Source organism: Myotis brandtii, unplaced genomic scaffold (assembly GCF_000412655.1).
Source record: "Myotis brandtii unplaced genomic scaffold, ASM41265v1 scaffold115, whole genome shotgun sequence".
Classification (NCBI taxonomy): Eukaryota; Metazoa; Chordata; class Mammalia; order Chiroptera; family Vespertilionidae; genus Myotis; species Myotis brandtii.
In genome coordinates, this window is record NW_005353967.1 from 3483760 (window position 1) to 3510878 (window position 27119).

The 27119-nt window shown below is 38.6% G+C and overlaps 1 protein-coding gene across 1 annotated transcript in view; it reads right to left on the bottom strand.

The window, feature by feature from the left end:
* ADAMTS16 (ADAM metallopeptidase with thrombospondin type 1 motif, 16) overlaps positions 1-27119 on the bottom strand; it is a gene marked incomplete at its 5' end in the record, with an annotated part of 106576 nt that overhangs the window by 52768 nt on the left and 26689 nt on the right. Inside the window, 6 exons of the mRNA XM_014550383.1 lie at positions 8848-8985; positions 15447-15552; positions 17051-17210; positions 19520-19603; positions 21701-21900; positions 23703-23985. Coding sequence (XP_014405869.1) covers positions 8848-8985; positions 15447-15552; positions 17051-17210; positions 19520-19603; positions 21701-21900; positions 23703-23985 — 971 coding nt within the window. The remainder of the gene's footprint in view (positions 1-8847; positions 8986-15446; positions 15553-17050; positions 17211-19519; positions 19604-21700; positions 21901-23702; positions 23986-27119) is intronic.

The window sequence follows — 27119 nt, forward strand, 5'->3', positions numbered from 1 at the left end:
CCCAGTCTTCAGGGCCCTAGTCCCAGATTCCTGTGCCTTGGAGCCCACTGATGCATGACTTCAATTAATATCCACACACAAAAAACATGAGGGATGGCACAAGCCACTCTGCACGAGACATTAATCCTACATGCAATGAGGTCAGAAGGTTTTTCAGAGCAAACCAAGGGCATATTTATGAGTAAAGAAAAATGAATAAAAGCGTAATTAACACTTCAAGACAGGAGTGATTTGTCAAACTGTGAATTCCACAGCCCCTCTCTCCAATGGATCTCAAATGATTTCTGTATACTAGTAAGATGTCTCAAATTATTTCCCAAAGTTTACATCAGGGTTGGCAATATTATTCCCTGTCCATGGGCAGGAAACTAGGTAAAGTCAGCTATACTGATTGGCTCACATGAGAGATTGAAAAATTACAAAGAGGTTCACAGGTTCAGGAATTTTTATAGTTTGTGTAAATGTAACTTGCTATTTATAATTCAGCCTTAAAATTAAAATCAAAGAGAACTTCCCCTTCTAACTATGGTGGCCTGGCATGTATCTAATGGATCCTTCTGTAGGCATCAGAAAACTATTAAACTAAAAAGGACACAAGGGATGGAAATGTACAGAGCAAAGGGAGGCACAGAGCTGAGTCCGACACCCAGTGCTATTTTCCTCCTCAAAAAGGGAATTTGTTGAGTTGTAAGCATCTGCTAGGTAGACAAGTGGCAGAGTAGAAAGTGAAAGCTGAGGGCCTGAGGAGCTGAGTAAAGTTTTTGGCAACCTGGTGGGGCTGGGAGATGAACATTGGAACCGAGGCTCTGCCGGAAAGGAGGGGCCCTGGTACACCACAGGATTTTCATTGACAGTACAATAGGCCTCATTCTAGGAGTGAGAACAACCTCAATAGGCCAGGTTAGAAAGTGATTGAGGATAAACTCCAACCACCCCATCTGCTAAAAATAAAATCATTACTTTGCCTTTAAACGTTTCATAAACAATGCCCTCATTTATCAACATTAGTACGTTTACTAGGAGATAAGACCAAATGATTGAAATCCAAGAGAATATACACATAATAGAGGCAGACTCACAGGAAATTTAGCTGCTAGTATAATCAGAAATAGAATTCAAAATTACTGTAATTAATAGATTCAAGAAAATAAAAAATGAAGAATTTCACCAAAGAAATAATGCATATGGTGTATTGTAAAAAGTTATAATATTAACAAAATTGGAATCCCCCCAAAAAAGAGAGGATAGGAAGAATGGGACAGAGTAAATATTTGTAAATAAAATGGCCAAGCATGTTCAAAAACTGATGGAACATAGAAAACCATAGATTTAAGCAGTTCTAAAATCCCAAACAGAAAGCACACATAGGTACATATAGGAATTCTACAGAAAACCAAAATCACACACAAAAATCAAAAGCTACCTGAAGAAAAAGAGACAAGACTGACAGCTGTCTTATCAATAGAAATGACAAAAGCCAGGAAACAATGAAATGACAGCTTCAAATTACAAGAGAAAGAAAACTGCTGAACTAGAATTCCATTCAAAACCAAAATACCCTTTACAAAGAGAGTAAAATAAAGACAAACATGAATATCCCACTAAGAAGCCCACAATAAAACAAACAAAACAAACAAACAAACAACATTCTAATAGGACTGGTTCAGACACAGAGAAAATGCTCTCAGATGGAAAATGGAAATGCTAGAAGCAATGAAGAGCAATGTAAGGGTAATTATGTTGGTTACAAAACCAGAGAAAAGCACATGGTGGTGAGGATTAGTCCCTGCCTGGTCAATAAACACACAGTGCACAGACTGGGAGCCTGGAAGAACCCCATAGATGGGGAAGATGCAGGAACACACATAACAATGCCAGGATGTGAAAGTCAGCTCTGATTAGCGTCACATATGAAGAGCTGAAACTCCACATGTTGAGCTCACCCCTTTTAGATCTGGTTAGGCTCATGCTTGGACCTGCTTGCTCCTGCCCTATCAGGTCACACAGCTAAGCCCAATCAGTGAGGCAAGTATAGGGATCCCCCAGAATGTGGGTGCAAGAAGGAAACGCATGACAGACATTTTATAAACAACCTACAAAAATATCTACAAGGATAAAAGAGGTCTTGACTCTTTCACATGCCCTGCACCAAAATCAGGTGGCTTGCATGTGACAAGAAAAACAGTAAACATTGTAGGACAGCGGTCGCCAACCTTTCGGACCTCACGGACCAACAGTGGTCCACAGACCACCGGTTGGTGACCGCTGTTGTAGGAGATCATGGGACAGACGATATGCATGACTTTAAGGTAGGCAGAGTGTTTTTTCAGCAATGCACCAAAAAATGCTTCTACTGAAGGGAAAATATTGATAATTTGGACTCCATTAAACTTGTGTTAAAGAAAATGAGGCAAGGTCAAAGGTACCACAACATGTCAACATCCTTTTCCCACTCTTATTCATGAACCATAAAATATTAAACAGCCTGAGAGATCTTTTAGTTGTATTTCTTCCTTTTCCAAGTAAAAACTCCAGGTCCCCCGGAAAGGTTATGTCTCTTGCCACCATCAGGACCTTCCCAGACATAGTGATAAAGGCCTGATCAGCATGTAAGCTCTGTTTCCCTCTGCTGCTCTTTCCATCACATGGTGGTACCTGTTTTCCAGTCTTCACGTCATATGTGCTCTGCAGAAACGGCAACATGCTGTGACTTACCGGTTTGTCTTTCTTAAGATGAACATTATATAGTGGAGCAAAATGTGCACTGAACTGTACTATTTCCATTAAACCCTAAAGCAAGCATAATCAACTCTACAGTCAAATCACAATTTCTCATCGACAGGGTATAGGGTATGACAGGGGACCCATGCACCCCTCAAACTTCCAGTTCTGGTCACCTTTCTCATGTACTGATGTGGACTGGTGTGGTCAGAGGGGAGGCATGTTCAATGACCAGTAGTACATGACTTACATTTCAAAAAAATAAATTGATGATGAGTCCACGTTGTCATTAAGTTTAAAATAATGAGCTAAATTTTCCCTAAGTCCTAAGCCTCCAGGATGTAGACATGAGTAAATGTGATGAGGCCTGTGTCTGTTCATAGGAAATGACACATTACTTTATTGACTAGGTTGATGAATGTACTCCAAACATGCATCTGTCCTTCTTGACTCTACCAAGTAGGGAGAAAAGTTGTGCTGACAACTTTAGGCCAATTGAGTTCCTTATTATATGTTTTTTTTCCATGTACCACATGCTAAATTGCTAATAAAGGAAGTTAGATTCATCATTAAGAGTTTGCATTTATCCTTACTCATTGTCGGGATCATATCCAAAGAGCCACCTAAATTGGTGGAGAATGTAGCAGTGTTTTGATTCCTTGGAAATCAGGAAGTCAGCAAACATGTCAAAGAAGACCAAGTCAGATTCATTAAGCTGATGAAAAATCAGTGTTAACACGCTGTAGACATGTCCAATTTATAACTGGTCATCTCAAGTAAACCTTCATAGCGAACTTGATATTGAATGTCTTTTTTGGGGAAAATTTAATCTTCCCAGAAAACAGACTTAATGAGCATGTAAAATCTTGCATATTTACTTATCATCATGGGGTCCAAAGAAATTAAAAAAGTCCCTGAAAATAAAGGCCCATTACTGAATTGCAACAGAAAGGTTTTACTGATTGGCACAAAAACAAATGAACATACTTCAGATTACATTAAACCGTTCCAATAACACAGGACAAAAATGGCTTTGAATTCCAGAACCTTAATACTGTAATCATTCTGAAAATCATATTCTGATTTGAAGATTACAACCCATATTTAGTGTCATCAAAATAAGTATTCTCTAAGCATATAAATATTTTTTTCCATGAATTTCCCTATACTTATTGGCAGTTAAAACACATTTTCTGGACACTTTTATGATGCTGATTTTCACTGCACATCTGAACTTGGCATCCCCTGTTTCCCAAGATGTCAGTGAACATTTATAAAAGCTGAAAATGTTTATGTTATCTTCATCATAAGTAAGAGGATGAAAAAGCAATACAATTTTTTAAAAGACTCCAAAATTATAGAAAGAATTTGAGATATAGAAAATTCCTAATTTTTCTTATTAATAGAAGAATACCGAGAGCCTTAAAACGAATGTTCTTTATTACAGTAAGCAGAATTCTTTACACACCCACATACACACACACACAGCTGCAAGAAAAAGCTAAACATAATACTAACAATCCCCAACTTGCTTTCATGAGAATACTGTGTAGGGAACAAATGCTAAAAGGAACCCCTGTGTGTGTCATGCCAATTGTAGAATAATGTTAACATTGCCTTTTTAAATAATAAAAATAGAAAAATGACCAAGTGTATATCCCTAATATATAGGCTTATATTACCAGGATACAAATATTGTCCACAAAATTCTCACTCTCCCTGGGTGGCATTAACTATGAAAAGCAGTCAGAGTCAATATTTTACCTGCAGTCTTAGAATAGGACTATGAGGAAGGGACCACAAGCTGAAGGCTGGAGTCCATGCATGCTGGTGGCCAGGATGCTGGCTCAGAAAATGTGTTATGAGGAGAACTAAAGGAAGAGGCAGCAATCAAGGTAAACCAGCCATAGGTTCACTGATACAGGTGGGCATGGAGGAGCAGTCCATCCGATAATAGACAACAAATATTAGTAAAACTGACTAAAAGAGTTCATTACCATGCCGGAATGGTGTTCTAGAAACAAGACAATGTAAATTGTGGGGAAAAAGAAAGAAATAAGAGGAAAAGAGGAACTCTACTGAAAAAAAATAAGAGAGAAAAAGAGAATGAAAACCTAAAACCCAAAGTAAGGACCTCAGTGAAACTGGCCAGAGAGGCCAGTTGAATTGTAAATGGTATCCAGAGAAGCTAACAGGGATGGCATACTTTTGTCCTTAATTTTTAGCTTGGAGTAACTAGTTCTTAGTTTTGACCACAATAATATATGTTACAAAGACTTGGAAGACAGCTAGCTTCCTGCTAGTCTGGCACTTTTTGGGTGCTGCCAACCTGTTTCTTCTTCCATCAACTCTGATCGAGCCAGTGCTAGTCATGAGCTCTGCAGCTGCCTCTCTATGCTGTGTTGCCTGTTCAATTGCTGGCATCATTTTGTAGTAAAACCAATAAAAGTACAAGAAAAGTGTTCCTGGTGGCTGTGTAGACTGACCCAGGATGGAATCACTCCAGAGTTGGGTCTAGAGGAGGGTAGAAGTGGGAGATCACACGTGTGTCATCAGGTATGGAAGGGTACAAACAGGTAACTTTATATCAATGGTTTTCTTTTCTGTGTTTGTATTAATATTTATGAATACACACTATACAACATCTAAATATAATTTTATTGTTAAAAATTTGTAAAATCTATTTTATATATCAAATGTATAATATATAAAGTATTATGTAAACGTAAGGTATATTCATAAAGTATAAAGAAACATTTTATAAGTGCATGCACATATGTAAATCTTTAGTTATTTTTATATATACATATGCACAGTTCTATTTATTTTTAAAATTCTGTGCTGATAAAAGCTTTGCTTTCCTTGAAATATTGGTATTTGCTCTATTTTAGGTTAATATGAACAGATTATATCTCCTTTTTGTTGCTTTGGTTTCTAGAAAGATCATAGACCAATTTTAAGCTTCACAATCACAGCTAAAGATTGTCCTTTAGGATCTATATAATTGTTTTTTTCCCTTGGTATTCATTTTTTTTCCCATTTGCTTTTCTCTGCATCCGCTTGTGAATTATACTATTTTTTTTGTATGATAACCTATTCCAATTCCTTTTTTTATTTAATAATTTTTATTGTGTTCATATTTCTTGTTAGTCTTTACTTCACAGAAAAGATGTAGGTGCCAAGGCATTCCAAATATATAGAACTAGAGGCCTGGTGCATGAAATTCATGCAGGGGGTGGGGGGGTCCCTCAGCCCAGCCTGCACCCTCTCCGATCTGGGACCCCTCGAGGGATGTCCGACTGTCAGACATCCCTCTCTGGACCACTGGCTCCTAACCGCTCACCTGCCTGCCTGCCTGCTCATCCCTAACCGCTCTGTCTGCCTGCCTGATTGCCCCTAACTGCTTTCCTGTTGGCCTGATCACCCCTAACTGCTCTCCCCTGCCTGCCTGATTGCCCCTAACTGCTTTCCTGCTGGCCTGATCGCCCCTAACTGCTCTGCCCTGCCGCCTGATCACCCCTAATCACCTCTGTCTCGGCCCCGCCACCGTGGCTTTGTCTGGAAGGACGTTCGGAAGACGTCCAGTCTATCCGGTCTAATTAGCATATTACCCTTTTATTAGTATAGATAGTTTCATTTTTCAACACTTAAGCTCTTAGTACTGGATGATTCTTTGGAGATTGTGATTGTTTTATATTCACTCAGCCATCCAGAAAAGAACATTCACACAGGACTATGCTCCCTTATCCAAACCTCTGGTGTCAGCTGTGTTTTTAGGATTGTTCAGATTTTAGAAAACTAATACAGTGCATATACTGCATATTATATAACCACTCCAGCAGGGGATAGAGCAGGGCCCTGTAATCAAGCACATAGGTTTTTATAGCAAAAAATAGGAATCATCACTTTAAACATATTCTGGAGCAATGAGAAATTATATTGAAAAAGATGTGTCTGATACTTCCATCTTTCTCATTGTACAGGTACTTTTCAATTACTAAAGAAGTCTTTATTTTCCTAGGCCAGGAATTTTTCTTTCTGGATACTCTGTATTTAAAAGAAATTGTTTTCAAAAATCTGCAACTACTACATTTTTATTTTGTGTATGTAATAAACAATATAAATTAGAAGAAAGAAATCTCTCAAATTAAAAAAAATCCTTTAAATCCAAGGTGTTTATAAGCTAATGTATTTCAGCTAGTAGAGTACACATTGGTTAGCTTTAGGTAACTTTACCAGGAAATGAATTAACCAACCCCAAAATTCCAACAGTCTTTTAATTTTAATACAGTTTTCACAAAATGCTAACAAATAACTTCTGACTAAGCAAATCAGATTGAGTCAGAATGACTTAAAATACATCTGTCCTTTTTTTCCCTTATTCTTTTTTTAATTTTAATTTCTTAAGGTAAGGTGGTTTCATTTGTTAGCTTTCTACAAGAATATACAATTGAAATGGAAGTGATCATTCTTATATTTTCTTTCACAAATCTAAAAAATATGAATGTGTTTAGTTGAGAAGTACTAGAATCAGTAGATGATTGTGAGTCAGTGAGTTGTTAGCAAGCAAACACAATTCTTCTGTGTCTGGTAAAATACATTTCTGATGAATAAACACGTCCTTCATCCTGAATAAGAGCAGTTCTCCTTCCTGGGAGCTAAAGAAATAATAATGTTCCCATTTTGGGTGTCTTACAGGAGGAACAAAGATATCAAACCATAGTCTTATCCAGGTATCACCATGGTCCTCAAAGACTGTGTTCAGAAGGGAAGAAAGGGATGGTGAGAAGTTCAGGTGGATCCTGCACCTAAATTCTTATGCCTATGTAATCAGCTGTCTGTTTATTATCAGATATAAGTCTTCAAGAGTTAAGAGCTACTTTCTAAGCAAATGAAAATTCTTCCTCATCTTTATAATATTTGAGCCAAGTAATTTTTTTAAGTAACTACATGTAAAAACAAAAATAAATGTTATGAGTTCAACAGAATTGCATTTCCTTGGCTCTTTAAATATATGGTTCTTGGGGTCAGTGAAGTCAGGTCTAAGGTTCAGCATTCCTAGGTTCTATTTTCAATTCTGCCAATAATTATCTGGTCCCTGCAATCTCAGCTACCTCACCTATAATGTGATTTGGGACTGGTGATACAGCACATGTTCCTTTCTGTATGAATCCTCTTATTCTTTTCCTCCAGAGCACACAGGTAGACATCTCTTAGCCCCACTTCACTTTGGAGGGCCCTCAGCTGAATTCTCAGTCCCAAAAATATAGCCCCTTCCCTTCACATCCTCCAGTACTGTCTTTTGCCAGCCACTGGCTGGATGGAGTAGAGAACAAGATCCTAAAAGAGGAAAGAGCCACAGGGTGAAAAGAACCTGGGTCTCCGAATGACTACATGGAGCAGAGATCTCACCAACCTACACTGGCATGTGGTGCAAGTCAGAAATAGCTATGGTTTAAAGCTTAAGCCAAACAATAAATGCAAATTCATTGAGATTTGGGGAGTAATCTACCTTATTAACAGATCTAATGATATTTCTTAAAGTCCCTTCTTTCTCTAAAATTTTAAGATAATGACTATTGTTCAGGGAGTCAAATCCTACCTTCCAAATATTCTATACCCTAAATGAATTAGTGCTATAATCAAATTTCCTAAAAATAATGATTAAAATAATAGGCTTTTACAGCCAGGTTAAGGTTTATATTCGAGTTTTTCCTCCTATTAAGAAATGAATTTTGTTAAAAAAAATTTACGTGTGCTTTACCATTGTGTGCACTGATGTATACATGCCAGATCTTCCCATTCAAGGACTGAAATGTCTAGTTATAGACAAGAGAATTTAAAAAACCCCAAATGTAGACAAAATATTTTGGCTTGGTAAATATCATATGGACTTCCTTTGAGTTTAAAGGTTGAATGATGTTGGATTAAGCCTACAGGCCTCCATGCTCTAAGGAAGTGTTTGGCAAACTCCTTAGTCAAATAAATATCTCAAGACACTTTCAAATGGGATCCACCTTGGGAAGTCACACCAAAGCTTGGTGGCTGCTTGGACAGGATCAGGCTGACTAGGTATTGACCATCAAAAGCACCAAGAGATATATGACCAGCTTCAAAAGTTCATACCTTAAAAATTTGTGCAGGTACTGGCGGCTGCAGGGTGACCAGGAGAAGACCCCATTGCGTCCTGCTAATGTAGGGGACATTATGTTGCCCTCAGACTTTTTGCACATGTTCCCTTCTCCATCATGGATCATGCCAAAGCTACGAGAGAGAGAAATGGTTCTTTCAAAACAAAGAATGGTTTAAATTGTCTAATATACTCTAACAAGCACATGTAAAAACACTGTGAAGACTCCCCTACTTTTGAGTGCTAGTCAGGCAGAGAAATTATGGCTTTAACAGCCAAATTGTGGAGACAAGGCACAGATTCATAGACTTTTCCTGAAGAACTACCCATTCACTGGGTTGTTTGAAAGTACTCACAAATATCAAAACAGAGCACTGTCCAGATGTTGCTAAGGGCAGATGCTTTCTTTATAAAAAAGCATTTCAAATGGCATGGGGTGGGCCATTTGCTTGATCTTGGTAGAGCTAAAACTGTTCTATATTCCTTCATGCCCTCTATGCTCTCTTCTGCTCAGAATTTCCAGTGTTTGTCAGAAATACAGATGCCAGACTCCCCAGGTGTGTTTGATACCTAACACAATTTGAGAATTACTAGCCAATTACTGCAACTCTTGGTTCCTACACCTACCCAGTACTGCTCCATCTAAGGCTAGGTCTACACTGCCAGAAGCTGTGACAGCTGGACATTTATTGACCCACATACTCCCTGCAGCCCTTTGGAGGAAGTGGCTCCATGGGACCCCAATGGGTGGCTATAGTTACCTTTATTTCTGGGCCTTGTTTGACAGTGAACCTGTTACAGACAGAATATTAAGCATGCTACCTATGTTTTTAAATGTAAACCTCACTACAAGCCTATAACATAGGTATAATATAATGACAGCAAGACTGAGGACTTGAGAGAAGCTTGTCCAGAGTCTCAGAGTCAGGACTGGAACCTGACAGTCTAATGTCAGAGCCCAGGCGGGACCCATGCAATAGTATAATCCAAGCGCGATTGAAGGATGTATCCGAGAAATTCTAGTGTGCAAACATTGTCCAATTTCTGCAAAATTCCTACTCAGTACCAAGGGTGATGTATATGCAGTCATTTCAGCCTCCACCCATTCTCTGAAGTTCTATTAAAAGCAATCAATCAAGGCCAGAGTAACCATAAGGCAGAGAAAATGTGTCATGGCTATGGAAAAGATTCAGAATGTAATCACATATGGGTGGCTGCTTTGGGGAGAAAGTGACCAAAATGAAATACCAACATACCCACCCCTGGCTGGCCCTTGATCTGAATGTGGAGAAGACACATTATGGGCCATCAAGTACCCTAGATAAGTTTGTCACCACTTTTGCCTACATTTCTAAGAAATTCAGTCACAATACCCCAGTTCTGAGAACATCTTGGTCTTGAACTTTTCTCTAACGTATTTTCAATGATTCTTTCTAGCATTAATCTCAAACTCTGCTGTGCATCAGAATACCTGAGAAATGTACTGTATAGTGTGTCTATGCAAAGCCCACCCTGATAGGTTTCTGATTTAGTAGATTGTGGGTTTGGCTCTAGCATTTGGGTGTATTCTGACACAGTAAGTTGATTCTCATACCCACCCAATCTGGGCACCACTATTTTAAGAGTTGTGTTTCCAAGTAGTACAACTCCCATAAATGGTACTGAGATGTTTGCCAACACATTAGCATGAAAGTGCCACAATGATCACATTTGATATTAACATTAATATAGTCATGGATGAATGACTAGAACACATTCTAAAGATAAGGTTGGTATTTGGCAACCCAGAAATATGATTAATATTCAAGTTAACATGTTGGATAAATTTTTGCTTCCATGAACCATAGTACTTTATTCAAAGTGACTACACCCCATATATTAATGCATTAAATATATACATACGTATTTTTTCTTTCCTACCTACTATCTAATAAATTTCTAAAGAACAGAGATTCTTGTTATCCATGCTCATAACCCCAGAGCCAGTGGGCTCACCAGTCCATAACAGGTTCTCTATTCATATTTGTTGAATGAACAAAGAACAACCTTCCAGCTTTAACACCAACTCAATTATCCAAATAGAAACATAATTTTAAAATAAATTAGACTGGAGAATTATGTTCAGTGTCAGATGCCTTTAATATCTTCTATAGTACTTTCTCGAGTGGTTCAATTACATCGTGTATTCCTTCATTATTAATGACATACTCAGATGAACAGCCAAGTATATTTAGAGGTTGTATCAATTATTTCAGGCTGTTTAGATAAAAGGGGTTGAGGAAATGAGAAAGTCTCTAAAGAAACCATCTTGGATAATAAATCACATCCTTGGCCTGATGATGGTAACCGCTGGTAGAACCCAGATGTCCAGAGCTCTGATGCAGGTTTTTCAAAAAGTCTCTGTCATTCATAAATGGTTTGACTTTGGGCAAATTACTTAAATCCCTGAGTTTCAGTTTCCTCACATAAAATGGGATAATAAAAGTCTCCTCAGAATACTTGCCACCCTGCATGTCACAAACTAAATTTCAAAATTTCTATCCATTTCTCTGATTCAAATATGATCTTGGTCAAATCACTTAACACCTAGACACCATTTGTGTGTGTGTGTGTGTGTGTGTGTTTGTGTGTGTGTGTGTGTGTGTATGATATATATATATATCATATGCATACATTATATATACATCATATATATATGAGATATATATACGTATATATATATACGTATATATATCTCATATATATATGATGTGTGTGTGTGTGTGTGTGTGTGTGTGTGTGTGTGTGTGTGTGTTTGCATGTGTGGGTTTGGCCAAAGGTCAATGGGTTTCAAATACTTTTGGACACATGAACAAACAAAATAATTTAGGAAGAATGACAATTAATATAATTGGTAAGAAGTGACCCTCTAATTGCTGGGGATCCCTGGAGTATAGTCTGAGAATCACAGGACCAATGATCTCTGTGGCACAGGCTTGCCCTGATAGTGTATATATCCGTCAGATCACCCAGTGCCTCCCGACCCAGCAAGAAGAGTTCAGGTTAATGACAGAGCACAGCCACAAACCAGTGGTGTGCACATATCACCATCAAATGCTCAAAAGACATCTAACATCACTAGCCGAGTATGCTTGAAGTGAATATTAGCAAGCCAATTCTGCTTCTTTCGAGAACATGTCCCTCATCTTCCCTGACTGTATCTCTTGTAATGCCTACAGCCCTCACTTTTTTTCTCTAGTATGCCAATGTTTATTTTATCTTTCTGTTAGATATTTGGGGGATTTAGATCACTAGTCCTTTTATAGAATCCTAAACAATGTTTTGCTAGCAGAATGCAAATTGTGTCCAGAGAATAGGTCCATAAATACTAAATAAACAAACAAACAGGAAACAAAATGATAGATTATACATACTTTTGAGCACAGTAAATGTGTTTTAATATTGTCTTAATGGTCTGAAATGATCATGCAAATCAAGTATTTCAGCATATGTACTAGTATATAATAGGGATGTTCAACTCAAATAATATCATTGTAATTGTGCATGCACATACCTGCTAAGGATTCCACAGGCTCCACTGGTTTTGAAGATAGAAAGGTAGGTAAGGGAAGACCAGGCAATGTGCCCTGGTCACTCTCAGGCTGTGGGAGAACCACCATGTATCTGAGTCCCAGGGTGCTAACCATTAAATGATATGACTTCCCTTTGCAAATAGGGATTTCCAAATAGATGACATATTCTCCAAAATGTATAATTTGTTCCTCAATGTGTTTATGCCAATTCTTCCACACTTGCATGTAGCAAACCACACATCCTGTGTCATGAGATTTAATATAACCAGGACACTCTTCCTTCCCCACCTGCTTAAGAGCAATCCTGACTCAATCCCACATACATGCAGAGAACACACATTCTCGCTTCTGCTTCCAGTCTTTCTTCCTCCATTTTCCAACACAAATCTAAATGCTGGTTCTTAGCAATTTCTATTTTTAGGTCAGATTCCCCAGTATAAACCTCAAGATGTTTTGGAGATGAAAACAACTAAGTTTAATAGAAGAAACTGTCCGGACATTAACTAAAATCTTTCTTTGAGTTAAAGATTAGAAAGCCTATGGCTGAAAGCATGGGGAAGCACTCCTCCACCCTAAACAATGTCCTCTGAATGTAAGCAAAACTGAAGAGGTAAGCGGCACCTGTGAAATATGATTTTTATACAGACCTAGTAGATTTAAAGTTGTCTTTTAATTCTTAAGGTACCAAACTCTAAAACTGACTTTGCTTGGAGCTCATTGCAAAGGATAAGATAAAGGCATGCTGTTTATTTATAATGTTTTATCCATATAGAAAACCTATAGTCCCTTTTCCAAGAACAATAGTTATTAAATAAATGAACTGAATAAATGTGCTTGTCTTCAAATAAAATTCACAGAGTTTAATTACTGAGTCTTCTATGCCACACCCTCTCTCATTTGATGTACTTTAAAATACCCCTCATTTGTTCACTTGCTCACTCCCCAACTCACTCCTCCCATGCCATTCATTCAGATTTGCTGAATATTCAGTATAGCCTCTCTGCTAAGCCAGTGAAGGAAGATGAGAGATTGTTCTGAGTAGTTTATATAGTTTGAGATACATGAAAAATTGCTCTGCACATTTATAAAAAGTGCTCCACAAAGAGAAGGTACTATAATTATTATTGCCATTATTGTTATAACTATTATTATCACTCATTTTGGCATTTAGCACATGCAATTAATTTGCACATCTCTTACAGATATGTCCTATTTCAATAAGATCAAAAGCTATTTCATGGGCAAATTGACTCTTTCGAGCTCCCAGTTCCTCTATCTCTTGCACAATGTCCTCTAAACATCAGGTGCTCACTAAGGAGTTGCTAATTTTCTGGAGGTTAATTCTATAGGGAGTGGGACTCCTCTTCATTCAAATCTAGAGCATCTGTCCTTCTTCCATCTATATTCCCTCTTGCAGGTACAAGCACTTATCTCTTGTTTGGAAAAATCTCTTTTTCCATCTAGACTGAGCCCAAGTGATAAGAGGAAATATTAACAATGGACTTCTAAGAGAAAATAATAGCAAACACTGTTAGTCATTGACATTGAAGATCCCAGTGTTGGATGTATCAAGTTTAGCTTCTGTTAAGTTCACCACCTGCAACTGCTTGCACTGCCAATGCCCATATCTCAACTGCTTATCTAATGCCGATTTGCTCAGCCCTCAGTGACTTAAACATTTCTTACCTTGATTGTTTAATTAAATTCAGGTATGGTTCAGAGGACAGCAAGAGCCCCGTGTCATTAAAATAATGAGAGTTTTTGAAGTTCTAACTCTAGTAGTCTATTAAAAAAACAATTATGATGTAACTGCTGAAAGCTTTATGAAGTGTAGGTGCAATTTTCTGGGCACTGAAAAAGTCAATCATTACCTGTAATGATGAAGGGATCAGTAATGGGATATACAGTTTCACTTTCAGGTCATCAGTTCATACACAATTCAAGTCTGCATGGCCTCTGTGTGGTTCCATTACACACAAAGGTGCACATGTGAACATACACACACAGACATGCACATACAGATGCTTTGAACAGGTCGGGGTAATGAGTGACCTCAGGCCATTTGCAAGTAAAATTGGGGTTAACGTAAAAAAGAGAAAAATTGTATTTCCTGGTTGTGCATTTTCTAGGAGAAATTTCAAGTTTAGCTGCAGTATAGCAGGAAAACATCTTCATATGGTCAGTGCTCCTATGAATCATGGCAATTGTAGGAAGTTAGCAAGGGCCCATTAAAAAATTAATAGATGGTGCTTCAAGGTAAGGCAAGCTTACAGCATTATAGGTCCAAGAAACCTTATCTAATAATAAGTTTCTATTGATAGAAATTTTTCATTCAACAGGAATAAATATAAGCTTTTCACATAAAAAGATGCCACCCATGACAAGCCACCCATTGCTGAGAGCTGCTTGTCCAGCAGCAGCATCTGTCTGTGCCAAGCTGCCAGGCTCACTGCTTGCCCTGATGCTGCCCCATTTCAAAACTGGCAACACTGGGAAAATGGGAACGTGGGAAGCAAACCATCTCCTACTGGGCCCAATATCCTGTAATACTTGCACTCCCCAAACTCTGCTCAGTACACAATAAAAAAAAATACCTCTCCAAATTCTAATAGAGATATGAGAACATGAACTCAAGAATAACAAGTTAACAATAGAAGGGCCTGTTACTGCCCTCTGTTGTCTGGAGCCCCTAACAGGAGCTGACCATGGAATAGGATTAACACAGGACAGAGGAGCAGGACTGATACAATTGTCTGCAATGGCAGGTGCAAGTATGAGCAGGAATATAAGGGAAGAACAGGGTGAGGAAAGTATAAACACATGCACTGAATGTGCAGGACAAGGCATTAAGATAAAAACAAAAGAAGTACCTAAGTGACAATATTTACAGCCTGTCAATGACATTCTCCTTGGATATATGTGAACCCCCCTTACAGACTTGACCTAATGAATCCATATTTCTATTGCAACCAACCAAGAGGGAAAGGACCCTGGGCTCGACCCTCCCATGTACATGTACTTACTTGTGTCCAGACTCGTGGGCGATGGTGAAAGCCAGTCCAAGACCTGTATCTTCATTAATCGTACAGCTGCGATATTTACTACACATTCCACTTATGGGTGCAAATCCTATGGGCATAAAGGTCAAACGAATATATAACAGTTTTCAATAAAATAAAGGAAGAGGGTGTATTATACAGGCTAATTTACTGTCCACCCTTTAGGGAAATTTGGTTCTCATATCCATCTGCTGAAATATGAAATAGGAAACCTTTAGACTCTTAACAAAAAGGGCTCTTAACAATGTGGGAGTAGGGGATCTGTTCTCTGCATGGAAAACTCTTCAGGGCTCTATGAAATGTTCATATCACAGGCTACAACTTGGACACAGTAGAAGAGGGGTTTCCCTGCAGATGGAGGAGAATTTCTGTCTCTTTCTATAAGCATATGTATTCTCAAAAGACGAAATAAAAAGTGCTGTGGGGAATGGGTGTGTCAGGAAGTCCCAAGACCACACAGGTTCAAGGATTTGCCTGGAGGACACACATAGACTCAGAATTTGTTATATTCATAGGTATGACTTTGCATGGCAAAAGGATAGAGAGAAACATTAGCAAAGGAAACAGGTACATGAGAAGCTTGGGGGAAGCAGGCATGAGCTTCCAGAGCCCTCTCCCAGTAAATCCACACAGGACAGGATTGATTTCCCTAGTAACAAGTCACAACAAGTGTAGACTGTTGTCCACCAGGGAAGCTCATTAGAGACTCAGTACCCAGGGGTTCTATTGGGGCTGATCACAGAGGCAGCCTCTGCCTGGCATGGACCCAAATTCCAGACTCCTAGGAGGAAAGCAGGTGTTCCACGTAATTTGCATTATTTGTTCAAACAATTTTGTCAAAGTGAGCCATACTTGTGAGGTAAGATGATGGGAACCTTCTTGAAATCTAAGTTCTCAGAAGCCAGCTAAGGGCCAACCTCATAAGCAGGTCTTCCTAGGACAAGCAGTCAGGTTAACCTATACTAAACTAAGTCCTATCTGAGTGGTTTTATAATAAAGGATCTTTCTCACTAAAATCCTAGGGAAAATGGAGAGTTAGGGAAAAATGTCCAGGAGAGCTCTGGTCAGGAGCACACTATGCTTAACACTATTCGGAAAAAATGTCAAAGTGCTGCCTCTAAGATCTACTCAGCCCTATAAACATATAAAATTGTTATGATTGAAACATTAATAAAGGAATTTTAAAAAATTAGGAATATAATATAGTTGTAATATCTCTATAATATTCATAAATGTACCATTTCTGCCACATAATAAGACACCCTTGACTCTATTGACCCCATTCTCTCAGAAGAAGAAATGAAAAAATTTATTTCTTAAGTTAGAATAGACAAAAACTCTTGAATATGTTACGAACATTCCTTTGTGAAGTAATCACTTTTGATGAATAAATTCAAACTTTTATTTTTGGCCAAAGTTCATACAAGGATGCCATTTTCTTCTTTAAAATTGCACTCAGCAGTGGCTACCACTTATAGATTGGGAATAGGGGCAAGAATTCACTATATATGGCCACAGAAGGCGCATAGCACATATGTGGTCCTCAAAACTCTGCTGGATGATCTTACCCAAAGTATCACAGGGCTCATTCTTCCAGGAGCATATGTCCAGACCTGTGAGTAAGATGGCGTGGTCATGGCGAGTTCCATCTTTCCCCATCAAACCAGACTGCCACTGGCAGAAGCTACTTAAGGTGTGATCCGCGTGATGGCTTATCACAAGCCCTGGCTATGCAAGAGAGAGCAAGGCCACCATGAGAACAGAAAGAAAACAGAGTAGAATGCAATTGTTACTAGCATTGGTATCACAGCAAACTCTCATTAACTTGGATTTCAAATACATAGATGGATCCAAATAGCATATGTACTAATGCATCCATTCTATGTATTACAACACAAAAAAGTATGTTACATAAAACCATAGAGATTTAGTGTACATTTCTCTAGTTCTGTGCTAAAACAGTTGGGATGCATTTAGCTGACCCTGAATGCATTTTCAGTGATCCATGAAAGATTATTTTTGTGTATCAAATTTTTGCGTTAAAAATCTTTGTAAAACAGTTTGCAAAATTATATAAGACAATAGGATCATTTGCATGTGACTAAACACATACACAAAGCACACCTAGTCACTGCATGTTTACTTCATTAGCAAGTTGAGCAAGTGGGATTTCCAACTTATAGCCCTTTTAATATTTATTATTGCAGTGTTACTAAGTCACCACAGAGGCATCATATTCATGAGGAAGGCAGGTCAATTGGGAAAGCTTTATTTCTGGAAAATAGACTGGAACTGGAAGGAAACCACATAGAAAACATGTGACCTTATTTGCATACACCAAGGTCTAGTAAAGTAACTGTGAAATATCAGAAGAACTTGTGAACACTTGGGAAATGAAGAATTTGGGAGCTGCAGGAACATCCAGAACAGGCTGCAATGAAAGGTGTGAACCTTATTTATAGCAATGCTATATTTTCCTATAATGGTCACAGAAAACCAGATCAAATACCTCAATTCTAGGACAACCTGTGTAAGGCTCTCATGACTGGAATGTTGTGTTGGAATTTTTGTCCTTCAGTCATGCAATATGTTTTCTCTTTACAAGTTTTTGTCTTTCCAGAAAGTCAAATACACCTGAGCTAGATGTTGTACATCAAAACTGGGGCATGCCTTCCATTCTTCAGCTGGCGATTTCCAGGAACACTGCATTAATCAAAGTTAACACAGGTGTACGATCAAAAGATAACCTCTCCTATTCTTTGCAGCTTGGAGGAATTCCAAGGTGAAAACAATTTAATACAAGGAATAATTAACCTGTCACCTGAGAAACCCTGCTGGCTCAGCACCCCCTCCCCAGACACATACTTACACAAAAGACAATGAGGTTGTATCTTCCTGACTATTCAGGCTAGAAATAGGCATGTCCTAGCTACCCCCACTCTGCCCAGGAAAAGAGAAGAGCCCCAAAATATTAAAGCCCGTAGGCATCTTAGATCTTAGATTTCATCTAAAAATCTTTTGTTTTATAAATAAACAAATAAACTATGGCTAACAGGAGATTCTGCTGAGACATCAGCAATGGTGGAACTGGATGCAGGGTGCCTGACTCCGGTCCCAGGCTCACTCTCCCATGCCCAGTCAATGATCACCTTGGGCCAGAATAGAAGCGAGAGCCTTTGATGGCTGAGATGCCCCCCCCCCCCCGACTTATGCCACAAGATGTTCATATGCATCCTCTTGTGAACTGAAATGTATGTCTGGACATTTAGACTGTGACTCTGGAATGGAGGCAAAGGAGGGGCTTTTACCAAATGCTACTAAGATCCAGCATAATTTGAGCTGAGATCCCCCCCCCCCGTTACTTATGCCACAAGATGTTCATATGCATCCTCTTGTGAACTGAAATGTATGTCTGGACATTTAGACTGTGACTCTGGAATGGAGGCAAAGGAGGGGCTTTTACCAAATGCTACTAAGATCCAGCATAATTTGATTTTTTTATATGTAATGAGAGAAATGTGCTCAACACTTCAGAATCTCTATTAAAATAAAATCCTAGGATTAAAGATGGTGAGGGTTAGTGGGATCAGTCTTAGCAGTTGGGAGACAACAGAGCAAAGCAATGCAATGCAACACAGTACAATTTAACTTCTACTCTACAGGACATTCTTAGTCTTCTAGCAAAAGACACAAGGGGCTCAGTTCCATGTGGCATCCTGAAAGCTCACGGTGGCTGAAGACACAGTTTGCACTTTGTCTCCCAAGTGTGGTTCCCACCCATATATTAAAGGCAGCTTTTCTATTCCATTTTCTCATAAAGCAATTACATAAGTACTTCTTACTACCTCTGCACAAAAACACAAACTGTCAAATAATTATTAAAGGAACTGACAAGCAACCCATTGCATAAGACACAAAATATTAAATTTTTTTGTCCCCAAGGGAAAGAGAATTAAAGAATCCATATTAAAGAAAACAAAGCGTTATTTTGCATTTATTTTTCTGGGAGAAAAGTTGATGTTTTAAAGACAGAATACCTGTTCTTCTTCTAGAAGAATCAGACCTACAATTGCAATGTTGATGTTTCCTCCTATTGTTCCATCTTTGAATAAAGCAGACACCTGAAAAAGACAGGTAATCCATGTCAGTCTCCATAGGTGACACCATTTTCCCCCAGCCCTCAGTCTGCCTGGAGTTCTGATGCTGAAGGCCAATCCCCATGTTTCCTAGTAATATAGCAACATTATGTTTCTTATACTGCCCGACAGACAGGTATATGAATATCTTTCTACCAAAAGACCAATTGTTGAATCCCTGTCATTGGTGCTGGGAGTGAAAAACTGAAGTTTGGGGAGGGAGGTTCCACTTCTTCTCAAACCCCAATGTAGAGATTACAAGGTCTCTGAATTGCAAAGTGTCCTCAATTGAATTGAATAGAGGCTATTTTACTCATAGTGATAACTGCATAGGTAAGTACTCCCCATGCTCTCCTGGCAAGAGATTCCAGAAGCATAAAACAAATGCTGGGAAAAGACCAAGAGGGCATGAGAAATAAAAGAAAACATGGAAAGATGATTAAAGAGAGAGACAAACATTTGAGATGATGATCACAAACATTTGAGATGGCATTTGGGGTGATAAGTGATGATAGTTGGCAGTGTAGGATACAATAGGGAGGTGACTTGGCACTGATATACCTCTCCCCACTCTACACTTGAGGTGTAGAAACTTTAGAAATGTTATACATAATAGAGGTGACACTTGCTCAAATCAGAGCATCCCGGGCCCTGCTGTCCTCAGCCCTGTGGCTGTGTAGTTGTAGGTGCCTCAGTGCCACTGTCTCCCTCAGTTCCCTAGGACGTCATAAACCACATGGGTCAACCTACCAAAAATGACCCTAGCCATAATAGGCATGTGGCATAATGGAATATAAAACACACTTAGGGGTACTCTGTTCATTAAGGCAGAACATAAAGTAGATTTTTAAAATATTGTTATCACAACTCTTTTTAAAATATGTTTCTATTGATTTTTTTTTTCTAGAGACAGAGGAAGGGAGAGGGAGAGGGAAATATTGATCTGTTATCTCCTGTATGTCCCCTACTGGGGATTGAGCCCAGAATCCGGGCATATGCCCTGACCAGGAATCAGACAAGTAACCTCTAGGTGCATGGGACAATGCTCAACCAATTGAGCCACACCGGCCAGGGCACAACTATTTTTTTTTTGTCTTAAAAGTTCTTACCACATACATACACAAACACAAGTATCTATGTGTTGTGATAGATGTGCTAAGTAACTTTATTTTTGTAATCATTCTGCCACATATATGTATGTCAAATTATCACTTTATACAGCCTAAATTTACAGAATGTTATATGTCAATTTTAACTATTTTTTAAAACACATTTTGTTGACCCAAGATTTTATCTACTGTTACCTAGATGTCACTTAAGTGAAATGAGCCTTAGATACTTCTTACCACTCTTCCATAATTACTATAGCTGCCACTCTGGGGACAGGCACTCCTTATCTGAGATGACATTCTAAAAAGCTGTATTGTTTTTCTGCTTTTCTAGATAAAATAATGTATACTCAATAGCTGGACATTAACATTCCTAAAATGAGTATTTCTATGTAACCATGTAAAAAACCACACATACAGTGGTGATAAACAGATTTGATGCACCAAAATGTCTCAGCATACACTTTTAGATTTCTGAACTGAGACATTAGTACATCAAAACAGGTTACTGGCTTACAGAGAGGATCAAATTCTTCATCCACCTTAATTTGTTCTCTGAAGTTCTAAAAATGGCTCTTTTGATCTGAGCATAGTAAAACTGAAGGACTTACCACAGATAAAATATTTTCTATGTATGAGACATAAATCCATAAGTAAAAAGCAGAATGTAGCCCTGACCGGTTTGGCTCAGTGGATAGACCGTCGGCCTGCGGACTGAAGGGTCCCGGGTTCGATTCCGGTCAAGCGCATATACCTTGGTTGTGGGCACATCCCCAGTAGGGGGCGTGCAGGAGGCAGCCGATCGATATTTCTCTCTCATCGATGTTTCTAACTCTCTATCCCTCTCCCTTCCTCTCTGTAAAAAAATCAATAAAATATATATTTTTAAAAAAGCAGAATGTAAAACACATATGCACACACACCCCATTAGGTGTAACTATACACTCAGCCTCAACACGATGGATGTTCTTACCATGTTGAGTATTGTCAGCACATAGGTGGTGATATTTTCATGGCCATGATTTTGCATCATCTTTTTGTCGACCACCACCAACGTCTCCACATTCAGTTCTTTATTCCTATGGGACTTCAGAAGAGAGCGCTTGTGCCGTGAGCAAGACTTGTACTCATCAGGCAAGATGAAAAGGTCTTCCTTGGGAGGCTTGGGCATGTCTATGAGGGATGTATAGACAGTGAATTAGAGCAAATTAATCACTAAAATGAGTGGTGGAACTTGTTATATAGAAATTGAATTTAAAAAGTGATTGTTCATTATATATGAACCATGTAACCCGTAAAACTTTGTGATACAAAACTTGTGTTAAAGTGGAACACAATTCAAATAAAGTCTGTAGAGTCTAGATGTCATGGAAATCATTGCTTTATTTACCTTTGTATAATTTTGTCCTGATTTAAAACAAGAGAAGGTCATTTTTGCTCTGTAGTGCCAGCATCTAGAAACATAAAGCTCAAAGACTATTAGCATAAGAATTTATGGAATGGGCTGTGCAAATGAATTATTGATAAAGCAATAAAACTAACAATTACAAGAAAGAGTGTTGTCTTGCATTATTTCCTTATTTGAAGGATTTTAATGACCTGACAGTTTTAAAGCTGAGTCCTATGTCTGCACACATGACTGGTTTGTCTGTAGTGTCTCAAACAGATTCTAAATGACTTGGGACAGATCAACCTCACTGCAGAGCTGGCTTTCCTAGAAAGCACCATAAATATTTACCTGACTTAATTAGAAGACAAAATATACTCTGTCCTCTTGAAGCAAGCCATTTAAAAATAATTATGACGCTTGGCCAGCAGAGCTCAGTGGTTGGGCATCGACCTGTGAACCAGGAGGTCAGGGTTCGATTCCCAGTCAGGGCACATGCCCGGGTTGTGGCCTCAATCCCCAGTGGGGGGACATGCAGGAGGCAGCCGATCAATGATTTCTCTCATCATTGATGTTTCCATCTTTCTCTCTCCCTCTCCCTTCTTCTCTGAAATCAATTTTTAAAAAAAGTTGAAGAATCTGTCTTTAAAAAATAGTTTTGGCATTTATAATCAGTAAGTTAAATCTAGGTTAAAAACAATTCGGTTTAGTGGATGCCTTAGAAAACGTGGTTAGAATTGTATCATGGGAAAATAGACTTCAAAATATCCACAGGTATTATGGTACTTATTCTTTCATTATAGGTGCCCACTGGTTATGGGTGGTTCACTCCCTTCCACAACATATATGGAGCTCCTGCTCATGCCCACCTCTATTTTAGGGCATTGGGTATAGCAACACAGGAAACCAAACAGCAGAAAAAGATGGGGCTGGGTGAAGATGGGCTCATGGGAGGAAGGCTTAATGAAGTGATGGTGGACGGAGAAGCTGAAGGAAGTGAGGGAAGTTCCAGAGAACACTGAACTCCTATTTTGAATTTGTGAGAGGTTCCTACATACAATGTAAATAACACATCACCTCCTAAATGTTCATGACAAAAAAAGACTTTGATAAAGCTTGGTGATAAATTGTAGGTAAATTTATGTCTTGCAAGTCTGTCTTTTGATGTGGTGAGTCAAGTACATAAATATGTATAGAGATAAATGACCTCAGCAGGAAAACTATGTGGGCTTTAATAAATCTAGACCTCAAAAATATAGAATTACTGAGTAGACATGCCAGAGTTCTTTTGAAGACGTCTGGTAGATTCGGTATTCCTCAGCAGTGCATCATTTAATCTGTCCAGGGAACAGCTTTTTTTAAAAAAATGAAAACATCTACCATTATCTATCCATCTATCATGGAGAGAGCTTTTATACTGAACATGCAGATAATGGACTCTCTTTGGAATTGTCACTAAAGTTTAGTAAGGACAGTTAATACATGTCACTTTGGGAACAGACATAATTTGATGAAAATTAAAAATATTCCATCGGTTTATGTAAATGTTAAAATCATTAAACACATGAAGAGAATCGCCCTTACATACATTTCTTGCGTCTTCCACAGAAATGCTGCTTTTGTGGGTGCCCGAGGTCAAAGCCACCTTGCAGATTTTGATTTTCGTGGTAGAAGAGGTGGTGATTTTCCAGCTCCCGCTGCCTCTGGACCATCATTGCCTGGCGCCCCCTTGGAGCCTGTGGCTCTGTGGATCTCTTGTACAGTATGTGGGAAGGAGGCCCACCCCCCGCAGAGTCATTGAGTCGTCCTGCTAGGTGGGAAGGAAGTGGCTTTAAGAAGTAATCTGCTTCTTGTGTTCTTATCATGCCTGACTGGAAAAACAGGGAGAGGAAAGAAAACACAATTACACTTGCAATTGGAGCCATAGTCAGCTCTCCAAGCATTCCTTTATATCTTTGCTTACAAGCATACCATTCCCACCTTCTGAGGTTAAGCTCTGGCCCTAGTGTTCCTACTGGTGGGGAAAGGTAAACTTGGTAAATTATCAATGAAGCTATCAGCACCATGGGGGGTAGACCTCCTGGGGCCTAACTGCCACCTCACAGTGGAAAGTGAAATACTTGGAATTTATGCTCTGGATCACAGAGGAAGCAGCCTCTCACACCATATTCCACATGAGTGACTTGGAAATCTTTCTTGCCTCCTAGGACTCTACCAACTAAACTAGAATACAATAATACTTTAAAGTTTGAAGTTCTATCAAGAAATAGCCAAGTCTGAAATTAAATAGTAGCCAAAGCCAGTTGGGTTTCATCCTTTATGCATTTAAACTAACCCAGGAGTAGCAGAGCCATCTTGGATGTGTTCAACCTTGTGTAATAACACTACCCAAAGAGGTATTGCACTCTATTGAAGGTAACTAGTTTAAATATTAAACTAAAAAAGAAAAAAAAAGAAAAAGTCATTGTTTGTTTTTTTTAAAAAAAAAAACACAAACTTGTCTGCTATACAAACAACTCCTTGCTTTTCAAATCACCGCTTGGAAGACTACCAGCTTCTCTAGGTTCTCTGGAGTAGACGGCATTCGGCATCTCTCATGCAAGCCCAAGTGGACTCAGAGAGATTGGCCAGATAAGGCAAACATCCCAGGTAGAATTATCATCTAATTCTACATATCATCTGTGTGATCTTGGAGGATATTTACTTAGCCTCTCTGTGCCATTTTGTCATCTGGACAGTGGATATAAAGAGCGCTACTTTCTATGAGCACATAAGAATTAAAAATAACGTATTTTAAACATATGACCTGCAATAAATGTGCAAACAAAATACACTGGATTAATAAAACAAAGAGTGTAAAATGTCATACGTCGCCCTGACAATTAAGGAGGCTTGGGGGGACTTTGCACTGTATAGTATGAGATTTCTAAAGCCCGAGTGTTGGTGCACCCCATGACACAGTTGCCCCAAACACATCTTTGCTTCTGGCCTGATCCGTTATTTTTTATACTCTTTCTGGCTTCAACTAAAACACTTGTGTTCTGTAACAGCTGTTCCAGACTCCCCTGCTTTTCCCTGGGTTCAAGGCTATATTCTGGGTGGCCCAGGCTGAGGGACAAGATCTTCAGGCAAGAGTGACCTGTCACAGCTGGTGGATTTTTGAATTTTCATTAACAAAGTGGTCAAGCACTGTACTTGTTGCATTTGTAATTTAGTCTGTTACAATTTTCTATGCTTAAACCATCCTCAATTTCATTAAATATATAGAGCATAATAACTGGTAAGGCATTCTTTGATAATCAATAGATAATAAAAATTACCAAAAAAAGAAAAAACACGTTTACTTCATTATCTTGCTGCATTATTAGTTTGCAAGTTCATTTAAAAGATTAGGCAAATCATGGAAGATTAATGCTTTCTCCTTATCAAAGTTTTTCCTTGTTGAGTCAAACATATTTATTTGGAAACTCATAAAATGTCTAGTGTATGCCTGCCCACAGTAACCACTGGGATGTCAGCTGGGTGGATTATTAACCAGGCTTCAGAAAAGGCTAATGTCCTCCACGCTCTGCAAAGGAGCTCTCCTGGGGCCTGCAACTCTAGCATGGCCAATTCTGTAAATCATTTCACACTGGGAAGCCTACCAAACACTCATGTTGCATTTATGAGGAAGGAAAAAATGTGTGTCATGTTAGCGCTGAGAAAATGCTGCTTTTGAGCAATGTAAGTAAAGAAAGTGTTGAAGTTTGAAAGTAGGATGTTTATGTGATCTATGTGCGGTTATCCACAATTAAAAGTTGGTAGATTTCTATTATTGTGTATCTATTTATAGACACTGTCTATAAAAGTTGCATGAATCAAAAAATAAAATGGAAATTAAGAAGAAATAGATAAATGCCCAACCACTGAGTCTGTTTCTCCTGCAGTGTAAGAAGTCCTCACTGAACTGGTTCCAAGATTGTCTCAGATGACACCATAAACTATTTTCAAGACAACTAGCTGTCAATAAACACAGTGAAAGCATGATCGGACTCATTAAGAGAAACATGCATTTTAATTCCCTAGTAACTGCATTTTTACTCTCAAGTGTTATTTGTTTTGAGAATATTCTACTTGTTCTAGTCTTCTTAACGATGTCTCAGAAACACAAGACAATTTTAACATTTATAGAACTTTCATAAAAGCCAAACTCTGCTTTTTATTTCCTTATACTTCAGGGTCAAACATGAACCTGGCCCGAGGCCAGTCCATCACTTGCTAAGTGCCCAAAATCACAGTAAGTTTTGTTGCACAATTATTTGTGATGCTTTGAAAATCAAAATTCTGCCAAAATCTCCTAAGAAGTTAAATAACCAAAAGGTTCTCTCTTTCCCAGGAGATTTTGCATCTGATTCCTATTATTCCTGTCCCTACTGTGCACCTGGCTTAGGCATTGGGCCTCTTGCCTTCAAGGATAATGGGTCTGTGTGCTGGTCATAGGAATCACCCATCATCACAAACCAAAATCAGTCCAGTCTTCAAAATTCAGTCATTTGCTCAGTTCAAATCTTGGTCACAGTCACAAGACTTTTTCTATGCCTTTCCCACTTGCATGACTCAAACAAATTCATTCACTTTGTTGAATTCTACCTGGACTGTGTGACCAGGCCAAAGACAACAAGTGGGACTTGGATGAAGTGCCAACACACATCGTTGCAGGATCAATGGCTGCACAGCTGAGCTGAGCACACCTGAGCCTTTAGACAATCAGGCTTTGAATAAATTTTATGGCAGGAGGAAGCAGAGTTGTAATTTTAGAGTACAATTAATCATTGCACTAGAATGATCCCTGGCTACTCCAAATAATTATTCAAGACTATTCTGGAATCTATGCTTTTCATCTGCTGTTTGATACAGTGATTTTTGTCTTAAAACCTCATAACTGAAGCTTCAAGGGTGCAGCACAGTGAATGCTCATCTTTCATCACTTTTCCTTAAAATTTGAAGAGCTCTCATATTTTTGTTT